General features: G+C 40.2%; 2 protein-coding genes across 2 annotated transcripts in view; one reads left to right on the forward strand and one right to left on the reverse strand.

Annotated features, from left to right (window-relative positions):
• Positions 1-102, reverse strand: part of LOC106632572 (serine/threonine-protein kinase pim-2-like) — a 2,350-nt gene extending 2,248 nt beyond the window's left edge. Inside the window, exon 1 of the mRNA XM_042218283.1 lies at positions 93-102. Within this exon, the coding sequence (XP_042074217.1) occupies positions 93-102 (10 nt within the window). The remainder of the gene's footprint in view (positions 1-92) is intronic.
• Positions 103-2,631: 2,529 nt separating this feature from the next.
• LOC102306356 (hepatocyte cell adhesion molecule) overlaps positions 2,632-11,874 on the forward strand; it is a gene marked incomplete in the record, with an annotated part of 12,654 nt that continues 3,411 nt past the window's right edge. The window contains 4 exon segments of the mRNA XM_005916111.3: positions 2,632-2,860; positions 6,804-7,145; positions 10,523-10,804; positions 11,763-11,856. Coding sequence (XP_005916173.2) covers positions 2,698-2,860; positions 6,804-7,145; positions 10,523-10,804; positions 11,763-11,856 — 881 coding nt within the window.

An 11,874-nucleotide genomic window follows, 5' to 3' on the forward strand; every position in this document is an offset into this window, starting at 1 on the left:
CCTTGCAGAGCTTGACTGATGTGTTCTGTGTTGCCATTGTGCTGTTTGTTGAAAGAAAGGCAGACTACAGATGACCCTGAATTTATAGTGACCTGTAGCCATTGTCTGCATTGCTAGCGACTGCTCAGCCTACCTGATTAGTCAGGTGGCTCATTAGCATGAGTGATTACAGGGCTCTGTTCACATTTACCGTAATCCTTTTCAGGGAATTGGAGCAGGGTGAGGCTTTTATGCAATGCCTTTTGATCTTGTTGATTGAATTTAAAAGTTTCAGGTTGGTTTCTTTTAATCTCTTTTTAGGTTGCCTGACTGACTATTGTAATGTCTTCAGGCTCTATGTAGTGATAACGGTTTTTAATTATCTATTGGTAATTTTTAAATTCCAATGGTTGATTTTAGTTTCCACTATGTATTACATCATTTTATTCCAAATATATTACAATATTAACGAGTGACTTTAAGTGGTTTTAAGCCACTGCAAAAGTCTCGGATGAGAGGTGAAACATCTTCGAGCAACTTAAAGTCCAGGCGCTTTTCTTTCCAAGCTTCTTAAACAATATATTAAAGATTTTCCATTTATCACAATGGAAAATCTTTAATTTTCCATTTATCACAAGGGCGCACGGTGGTTAGCACTGTTGCCGTCACAGCAAGAAGGTCCTGAGTTCAATTACCATCAGGCCGGGGTCTTTCTGTGTGGAGTTTGCATGTTCTCCCCGTGTTTGCGTGGGTTCTCTCCGGGTACTCCGGCTTCCTCCCACCGTCCAAAGACATGCAGCTTGTGGGGATAGGTTAATTGATTAATCCAAATTGTCACTAGTGTGAATGGTTGTCTGTCCCTATGTGTTAGCCCTGCGACAGACTGGCGACCTGTCCAGGGTGTACCCCGCTTTCGCCCTATGACAGCTGGGATAGGCTCCAGGCCCGCGACCCTGAAAAGGATAAGCGGAAGCGAATGGATGGATGGCATTTATCACAATTAATATTCAATATTATCTTCATTTTAATGTCTTTTTTTTTTTTTTTTTAAACTCTCGAGTGTAAGACTCAGCTTTGAGTGGAGGCTTAACGTACACATGAATAATTGATGTAGATGGCCATTATACAGATGATTAGAACACAAAGGTGTGAATAGGTGAACTTAAACTGCTCAAAGATAATGACATTGTGACTCTAAGTGGTTTAAGCCACTGCAAAAGTAAAAAGATTTCTCCTTGGGCCCACCAATGTAATCAGTATGCTATATTGCAACTGTTAAAGCACAATGAGGGGGGGAAAAAAAGAGAATACAAGATAATGAAAGAAAACACAAAGCAATGAAACTAATGATCATACAATTACCCACCCTTTGTCACAGCTTCAGCAACAGATGTGTGGAGTTACAAGAGAAGGATCCAAGTGCTGGCACTGGCTTTACTGCGAGTTAACTTTTATTTTCAAATGGTGACAATTCAAACAGAAGTGGAAATGGCAAGGACAGAAACTTAGGAAAAACCTAAATTGGGAAAGCTAGCTAAACAAACCTGCAGCTAGAACACGATGACTCAAAGAATTATACACAGGTGGACCAGCAACGAGCAGAGGGGGGGAAAAGGGCTTAAATACACAGGTGGTAACGAGGGAGTGAGAAACAGAAACCACTAATTACACATAACGAGATCAAGGAAGCAAAGCAGAACATGCTGACAAAGGACAGGGATTATCAAAGTAAGGCAGGAAACACACAGGCTGAACTCAAGACATGTAAGCTTAACACTTGGGACTGGAGGAATGAAACAGAGACAAGACTCACAAAACACAACACCTGAGTAGACACTGAGGGAGGTGTTAAAAAAAAAAGATCACTAACAGCAAGGAACTAAACAACCTAACGTAAACCACTCAGAGAACCTAAACTAAATATTCTTTTAACCCCAAAACACAGTCCAATAGGGACGGAACAGTAACATAAACACAACAACCAACTGATACAAAACCAAGGAATATCAATCAAACACATGGACACTGGATCACCCTTTATCTAAAACTTAAACACTCAAGCCAGCAGATGGTGCTGCACTGAACTGAACCGAAAAACTAGTTTATTTGTTCAGGATTTTTAATTTTTATTTATTTATTTTTGAGTAATAAATGCAACTATGGGTTTTCTCAGTGGTTGACATGGTCAAGAAGTGGTTGCCTTCTTGTGGCCATGTCCTGGCCCCCACACAGGTTGTAACACATGACTAATGTGACTATGACTGGAAAAGGAGTTTCAGGGTTTTTACACAATGCAGCATTTTCTCATAAAATAGAAAGCACCTCTGTTTATTTATTTACTTCTCTTTTAAACCACTGGTATCTTTCTGTCTAAAAATAGTGTATGTTAGTATGATTGTAGATTATATGTGCATTGTCTTTAAAAGTTTAGATGGAAGCAGATTACAATGGATAAAATTGTCTAGGCTACACATTGGGTGCTTTGTCAATGATAAATGTTTGGTCCAGGATGCCTAATCTCAATGTTTGTATTTTGTTAATTTATGAACACTGAAATCTCACCACAGTGAAGCATTGTTGATATGAAATTTAGTTTTTCCCAATAAAAATGTAGACCCATCTATACACGCGCGCACACACACACACGCGCGCTTTTGTCCTCTTTCTACAGTGGCTTTTGTGAACAACATGTACTCAGTTCCAGCAGAGCCTGAATGAATGACTGTGTCCTCCGTCCAACCCAGAAGCACAAATCATGCTGCTCGTCTGGGAGGAAAACAAAGCTTGAGACCCAAGATGAAGGAAGAGAAGGGTGCTCCATTGAAAAACAAAATAATTTACCAGATTTTTTTGCTTGTGTGTTTTGGTTTCTGCAATTCAGGTATGTTACCTTCTTTTATATGGGTGCTTCAAACTTATTCTCCAGATGAGCAAATACTTGCCTAGTACAAGTCTATATATTCTTAATGTACTGGATTATTAGGATTTGTGCATAAAACGGTGTGTAGCAGATACATTTGTCTACATGTACTGCTGAAATTTGCAAATCTTTAGAAAACTGAAATTTGCTTCTTTTTAAATGTCATTTTTCATGTTATTGCATCACCAAGTCATTAAATGAACAGATGCTTCTAGTAGATTTTGCAAATTAACAGAAAGATTTTCAGAATAACTGAATTATAGGGGCAGGTGGAGTTTTTATAATTGCCAGCTGTGACGTGGATGGAAATGGCAACAACAGCTCCAGATACGGTTGCGTACTTTGATCTAATTAGATATAGTATTGAGAAATACGGTATGATCACTAGTTTCTGATCATTTTTGCAACATTTTGCCTATTTTAACGTTTCAATGGTATTACAAAAAGTACGGCTGCAGAGAATATATATTTAAATTTAATTACATGAGGTTCTGGGGGTGTTTTGTGCCCATTCTTCTAAGTAATAAGGGCTCACAGACTAGAGCCAGTGTTTTCAGCTGTGGTTGGGTGTCATCACTGTCCTGCCATTGTTGTGGTTAGCAACAGAGTTACTGAGCTGCTCTGTTTCTGCAGAGCTAGCGTGGTGTCTGGATTGCTCCCATTGCTCTTTTCATGAACTGCCAAGAAGGAAATTTCAACAAACAATCCTCACTTTTGTTGGTTCATGCTGGCCCATCCCAAAGTCTAAAAGCCATCACCATGGTAATATAGATCTGTCATGCAAAGGCTTCCAGTATACAACAGTGACGGGGTGCAGTGCCCGCTTTCCCACTATGATAAAGTATTTGGTCTTCATCTAACCACTGTATCACTTCCCAAAGTTAAAATACTGATAAATTATAATATATTTATATAAATTATTTAATTGTGCACAAATTCTTCATTGGCAGTAGATTAGTTGGGCCCTTATTCTATTCAGATAGGTATAATATTCAAAAACAGATGGGTGTGTAGTTACTTTTAAATCAATGAAGCTTTCCAATTGTAAACAATACATTCATTATCAACTTTGTCAAGCTGGAAGGTGTATTAAGGGTTTTTATGTCTTAAAAAAAGTCACTAGGCTTTCAGGACTGTCCAGTTGCAACACTTCCTCTTTAAATACTGCTGGTTATATGAATATTACATATTTATAGTTTGCAGAATTTACATTTTTCAGCATAGAGTGTAAAAAGTTAAGATAACTCAGTCTGATTCATAGATATAATATAAACTTATATTTTAAGATTATGCATAGCCTCGCTATTCTTGTGTGTTAATTTTCTACTTACTTTTTCTAGGTTTGTGCATTTGCTTCAGAACATTTCTTATCTCAAGAGTATCATTTTTTTAGTTAAATTAGGGTCAATTCAATGTTATTTATATAGCGCCAAATCACAACAACAGTCGCCTCAAGGCGCTTTATATTGTGAGGTAGACCCTACAATAATACATACAGAGAAAAACCCAACAATCATATGACCCCCTATGAGCAAGCACTTTGACGACAGTTGGAAGGAAAATCTCCCTTTTAACAGGAAGAAACCTCTGGCAGAATCAGGCTCAGGGAGGGGCGGCCATCTGCTACGACCGGTTGGGGTGAGAGAAGGAAGACAGGATAAAAGACATGCTGTGGAAGACAGAGCCAGAGATTAATATCAGCAGAGAGGTCTATTAACACATAGTGAGTGAAAAAGGTGACTGAAAAGGAAAAACTCAATGCATCATGGGAATCCCCCAGCAGCCTACACTTGCAGCATAACTAAGGGAGGATTCAGGGTCACTTGATCCAGCCCTAACTATATGCTTTAGCAAAAAGGAAAGTTTTAAGCCTAATCTTGAAAGTAGAGATACTGTCTGTCTCCCGAATCCAAACTGGAAGCTACTTCCACAGAAGAGGGGCCTGAAAACTGAAGGCTCTGCCTCCCATTCTACTTTTAAATACTCTAGGAACAACAAGTAGGCCTGCAGTGTGAGAGCGAAGTGCTCTAATGGGGTGATATGGTACTACAAGGTCATTAAGATAAGATGGGGCCTGATTATTTAAGACCTTGTATGTGAGGAGCAGGATTCTGAATTCAATTCTGGATTTAACAGGAAGCCATTGAAGGGAAGCCAATACAGGCGAAATATCCTGTCAGTGCTCTTGCTGCAGCATTTTAGATTAACTGAAGGCTTTTCAGGGAGTTTTTAGGAAATCCTGATAGTAATAAATGCTGCACTGAACTAGTTTTTCAGCATCACTCTGAGAATTCAAATTCAAATTTTATTTGTCACGTACACAGTACGATATGCAGTGAAATACTTGGACAACTGCTCGTGACCTAAAGGAAAGGCTATGAATAAGATAGGAAATAAATATGAAAAATTAAAAAGGGTAAATTTAACTAGGAAGGAATAAAATATAAATTAAGGTTAAAAATGAAATAACTGTACAACACAGACAGGATGTTTCTAATTTTAGAGATGTTGCTCAAATGGAACAAAGCAGTCCTACATTTTTATTTTTTTTTTTTAATATGTGCATTGAAGGACATATTATGGTCAAATGAATTATGAAGGTTCCTCACAGTGTTACTGGGGGACAAGGTAATGCCATCCAGAGCAAGAATCTGGTACCATATTTCTAAGATTTTCAACTTAAAGCTTCATTATCTTTATTTTAATCAGTAACATTCAGGAAACTCACGGCAGCAGAAAAATAACTTCAACTATTTTAAAAAGACATTTTAAGTACAAAAACACTAAAAACAAAATCTTTCTTTTTATGGTACAAATGTAAAGTAGCCACAAAAATAATCTTAAACTTTAAATAGAATTTTAATCTTATACAACCAAATCACAAAACAGTCTTGTAGTATTTTATGTTGTAAGGTCAACCTTACATTGCTGTAGATATGAATTCAGGGTCATATAAATAACTCACTGGGAAAAGTTAGGAGGCAACAGTATCTCAACCACCAAGCTAAAGAAGGGCAGCCAAGGGAAGTAAGCAGACAAAAGAATAGCATAAATAAAGAAGTCTAAAAATTACATGTTGAAGCAAAAACCTTCACTGAAATATTTGAAAAGCATCAAACATTAGAAAGATTCTCACATCTAGTTTTGACTGGAATATCATACCAGTTATGCAACCTCCAGTCTTTATTTGGGGGGAGCCCATTTACAGGTTGCGCTGCTTGCAGTTGCAACAGAGGAAACTACAGGACCAGTTACAGAGGTGTGGCAACAAGCGCAGTCACATAATCTGTTTTACATGATTAGTTGTTGTTCAACTAACTTAAACTGCTGATAATGCTGCCCAGATAAACCTAATCATTCAAAATTTGTTCTCTTAAGAAGATGACCTAAAACTAACAAGAAACTCTTGCAGTCTTTGAAGTGTTTAGAGAATTTAAATCTGTTGAGATTGGCTATGAAATAGTGGAGTGGGATGATTTTAAAGTAGCCTACACAACATTTCTGTATTCAGTTACCAGTTTATTAAGTATACTCAGTAGAAAAAAAAATATTATTGTAAAAAAAAGATTTTTCAAGATGAAAAAGTTTTACCTTTTTTCAGAGTTGCTGATTGAGTTCTGATTATCTGGGTGTAGGCGCCTGTAATTAATGGTGGAGAGTGTTGGTGTAGAGCAATGACTGTTTTCTGCAGTTATTGGTGTAGAGCTGCATGATGCTATTTTTCATGCCAGTGTAGTTGTTGTAAAGTGCATTAGAAATATTTGATGGAAAAACATTGTTCCCCAAAATCTGGCGCCCCAAAAAGCCAGTCATCTTAAAACTCTGTAAAAGTTAACTGATACTAGAATTTGTTTAAAATGGAAAAGAAACTTCTCAGGGACCTTTCTTCTTTGTTTCTGTGCAGGTGGAGTGTTGGCAGTGAATATGACTATCCCAAATACTCTCATTAGAGGTAAATTAGGAGGGGAGGCCCTTCTGTCAGTCCGCTATGATAGTTTCAGCTTAGACCTGCCAGTTATCAAGTGGCTACTTAAAAGGGAAAAATCTGTCACGGTTGTCCAGTCGATTGGAACGGACATCATTGGGACGCTGAGGCCCGAGTACCGGGATCGTATCCTGGTATTTGGGAATGGGACTCTGCTTCTCCACAACCTCAGATTTGCTGATGATGGAACATATGACGTAGAGATCTCCATCACAGATGATACCTTTCCAGGAGAGGGCAGCATCACACTCACTGTGGATGGTAGGAGGACATGTCCATTTGTACAATTCTGTAATGTTTTCAGGTGTAAAAGCACATTTTATTAACCCTTGTCTGCTGTTGCAGAATGCAACACTATCAGTTTTAATATATAGAGAGAGAAGTGTTTATTGTCTGAACTATAAGTTTAAACGATGATGATTCAAAACGCTTACCTAGACTAAAAAAGCCATTAGTGAACTGTTCAGCATGAAAATTTGGAGCTAAACCTGCTGAACTATAATTTAACACTCATATTTATCTTTCTTTCCTCCTGCTATGCTGCCTATGAGTATTTGTGGCTCTTTGTTCATATTGCACACCATTAGTCTTGCTCTGAGTTCAGGTTTCTGAATCATTGTGTGTTTCAGACGTACTCAAACACTCAGGCGCTTCTGCAAACATTTTATCCCACAATGCAAAAGATTTTATTAAACTGTACTGCACTGTTCACGCTTTGTAATCAGCATTCTTTCCGGACAGTTTTAAAGTCCTTACACATTCACATGTTTTTCTCTTTGCCTGATTGGGCTACTGTTCAAGTTGTAGGTGGCTGAAAGAATGCCGGGAATCTCATGAAGTCACTCCATGAATTATTTGGCTGTACTGATATGTCGGCTGTTAGCAGACAGGCACACAGATGTAAATCATCTAATTTTTATTAGCATAATTTTATGGAACAATAATTAACTTTAACTTTATTTTTCCTTTACTTTTTAGGCTCTGAGACATTTTGTTGAGACTTTTTCATCGATATTATTTGAGATGAGCATGCAAATGCTCATAATAATAATAATAATAATAATAATAATAATAATAATAATAATAATAATGGATTGGATTTATATAGCGCTTTACAATACCACTATTCATTCACTCATGCCAGCTCAAACTTTTTCCACAATAGTTTGAGCTGGCATGAGCAGCAAGTGCTGTTTTGCTTGTTGAATTTAAATGGAGTGCAAACCACTGGCATAAACAAAATAAATAAATAGTTCCAGAGGCGAGGTCACTGAGGCAGTTAAACAACTTCTTGGTGGCAGAGCCCCTGGTGTTGATGAGGTCCGCCCCGAGTTCCTGAAGGCTCTGGACGTTGTAGGACTGTCTTGGTTGACACGCCTCTACAATGTTGCGTGGAGATCAGGGGCAGTACCCCTGACTGGCAGACCGGGGTGGTGGTCCCCATCTTTAAGAAGGGGGACCGGAGGGTGTGTTCCAACTACAGGGGGATCACACTCCTCAGCCTCCCTGGGAAAGTCTATGCCAGGGTGCTGGAAAGGAGAGTTCGTCCGCTAGTCGAACCTCGGATACAGGAGGAACAATGCGGTTTTCGTCCTGGTCGCGGAACACTGGACCAGCTCTTTATCCTCTCAAGGATACTTGAGGGTGCATGGGAGTTTGCCCAACCAGTCTACATGTGTTTTGTGGACTTGGAGAAGGCATTCGACCGTGTCCCTCGGGGTGTCCTGTGGGAGGTGTTGCGGGAGTATGGGGTGTCTGGCCCATTGCTACGGGCCATTCGATCCCTATACAACCGTTGCAAGAGCTTGGTTCGCATTGCCGGCAATAAGTCGGACTCGTTCCCGGTGGGTGATGGGCTCCGCCAGGGCTGCCCTTTGTCTCCGGTTCTGTTCATAATTTTTAGGCCTCAGAATCTCATCTCTGATTTTTGCATGATGTGGTTCTGTTGGCTTCATCGGGTGAGGGCCTCCAGCTCGCACTGGAACGGTTCGCAGCCGAGTGTGAAGCAGCGGGAATGAGGATCAGCACCTCCAAATCTGAGGCCATGGTTCTCAGCCGGAAAAGGGTGGAGTGCCCACTCCGGGTCGGGGATGAGTTCCTGCCCCAAGTGGAGGAGTTCAAGTATCTCGGGGTCTTGTTCGCGAGTGATGGGAGAAGGGAGCCGGAGATCGACAGACGGATTGGGGCTGCAGCTGCAGTAATGCAGACGCTGCACCGGTCCGTCGTGGTGAAGAGGGAGCTGAGTGTAAAAGCGAAGCTCTCAATTTACCGGTCGATCTACGTCCCTACCCTCACCTATGACCACGAGCTGTGGGTAGTGACCGAAAGAACGAGATCGCGGATACAAGCGGCAGAAATGAGCTTCCTCCGAAGGGTGGCTGGCCTCTCCCTTAGAGATAGGGTGAGAAGTTCGGCCATCCGGGAGGGGCTCAGAGTAGAGCCGCTGCTCCTCCACATCGAAAGGAGCCAGCTGAGGTGGTTCGGGCATCTGACAAGGATGCCTCCTGGGTGCCTCCTGGGTGAGGTGTTCCGGGCATGTCCCACCGGGAGGAGGCCCCGGGGCAGACCCAGGACACGCTGGAGAGATTATATCTCTTGGCTGGCCTGGGAATGCCTTGGTGTTCCCCCGGATAAGCTGGAGGAGGTGGCTGGGGAGAGGGAGGTCTGGGCTTCTCTGCTTAGGCTGCTGCCCCCGCGACCCGGCCTCGCATAAAGCGCATGAAGATGGATGGATGGGATGGATAGTTCTAGTCAGGTTTTGGAAAACACTTATATAAACTGATAAAAGACTTAATTTATCTCACAGTAAAAGGTGAAGATAACAGGAATGGAGAGGTCAACCAAACTAAATGAATGCACACCAAACCTTTTATCTGTGTATGTAAAACAAATATATAATAGTGAGTATAGGTGTGGCCAGCAGAGACATTCACATCAGCTCAGGTTGAGCAGTTTGCAGACAAAGTTGAAGAGGCAAGGCTGAGGTGGTTTGAACATGTGCAAAATGAGGGATAGTGGATATATTACACAAAGGATATTAAAGTTACCAGGCAGGAGGCAACTTTAGACCACAAAGAAGATTTGTGCCTTTAGTGGAAAAGGGATAGTTTGAGGCTGTGGCGACCCCTAAAGGGACCATGCAAAAGGAGAAGATTAATATATTGTCTGATGTTATGATAGAAGTTATTCCCTGAGAAATTATAAGTAATAGACTTACTTCTTGAAACTAAGCACACCATTGTTTTTCTTGTGACATTACCAATAAGTTTGATGTGTCACATGGCCCTCTTCCTATGAAAAACAAAAGTTGTATCCAAGATGGCCGACTTCTAAATGGCCCCCTGGTCACCACCCATCTTGAGGAGTTTGCCCCCTCCATATACTAATGTGCCACAAACAGGACTTTAATATCACCAGCCATTCCCATTTTATTACGGTGTATCCATATAAATGGCCCACCCTGTAGAAAAAAAAAACTAATATTCTTGGCATAATTTATTTCAAAAGTTCCTTCAGTGTTTCTTGCATGTGTAAAGACTACAAGAAAGACACGACTTCAAAAAAGGACAGAAGCATGTTTATTGTTTTTATCTGCTAACATATCCAGAACTATTGTATCTACTGTCTCTTGTATCCAGAACCTATATCCAGGCCTTATATCAACATGGAGTCTTCATCATTACTGGAGCGTAGCGAAAATGTTGTCCTCAACTGCTCTCATGACAATGGAACCAGGACTACATACAGGTGGTTCAAAGGCGGAAAACTCCTGACCAATGAGACAAGGTTCGTCTTTTCTCCTGATCAGAAGCTTTTGACCATCAAGCGGGTGTTGATGGCAGATGATGATGTCTACAGCTGCACAGTGGAGAATCCGGTGGGAAATATGACAAGTCTGCCAATTAGACTGACTGTATACAGTAAGTAACACTGCCTTAGTTAGTTATTGCAATGTCAACAACGGTTAAAAACATCATGGTAGACACAGAGACATGGGCAGCAGATTTCAGTTGAATTCAGTTTTATTTTTATAGCCTCAGTTCAAAACAAGTTTCATCTCAAGGCCTGTAAATAATTGCATAATTTAATAAAGGTGGTGATTTTGACTACTAAGTATTGCAGTGCACTGCCTAATATATTAAATTCAGTAGTATAATTTCAGGTGTTTAGTTTTTGTTCCGTTAACAGTTTAATAGCTCATTTGAAAGACTGGTTCAGGCTGTCCTGAGGGTGACATAACTTATATAACTATGCAGCTGTAAGAACACGGCAGGTCTACATAAAGTAAAGAAAATAGTTCCTTCAGTTGATCAGAGAGGATGCTTTTCTACATTGCTAAATTTTCCCTAAATCTTTTGACAGATTTCTCTCAGAAATTACAAATGTCTGCCTTCTGGTAGGGATGGAGGAAAAGTCTGAGGTTTTTGAAAGCCAAAGAAAGGTGTCTTTGAAAGACCTGCATAATGCATTGCGTATCTGCCATTCACAGCAGACACATGAGGCATGGAGCAGGTCGTCAAAGACACAGCTCAGTAAGTAAGTAACATCTCATGACTCAGATCTCTGGAGGAGCGGGAAAGTAATATAAAAAAAACACTACATGAACCACAGTTGGCCACAGTTGACTGTTGTTAAAAGATGAAGTTTAAGCAGGGTTGACAACATATACATTGCTCATCAATGATAATGTGATAGTGATGTGAAAGGCTTGTACAAACTAGTACAAAAATAGTGAAAAGCAGACCCAGAAGGTATATGTGTGTCACATGGGCATAAAGAGAAGGAATACTGTGTGTTATACCATTCGCTCTAGTTGCACATTTTGTTTTGTTAGTGCCTGTGTTGTTCATTAATTGTAATCTTGTACATTCTAAACAGAAAGAAGTTCCCTTTATATCATCCTTTCTACTGGAGGCATCTTTCTTTTGATCACCTTGGTGACTATATGTGCCTGCTGGACACCTTCTAAAAAGTAAGACTGGCTATTAAA

Source organism: Haplochromis burtoni, unplaced genomic scaffold (assembly GCF_018398535.1).
Source record: "Haplochromis burtoni strain Fernald_Lab_line unplaced genomic scaffold, NCSU_Asbu1 Contig_17, whole genome shotgun sequence".
Lineage (NCBI taxonomy): Eukaryota > Metazoa > Chordata > Actinopteri > Cichliformes > Cichlidae > Haplochromis > Haplochromis burtoni.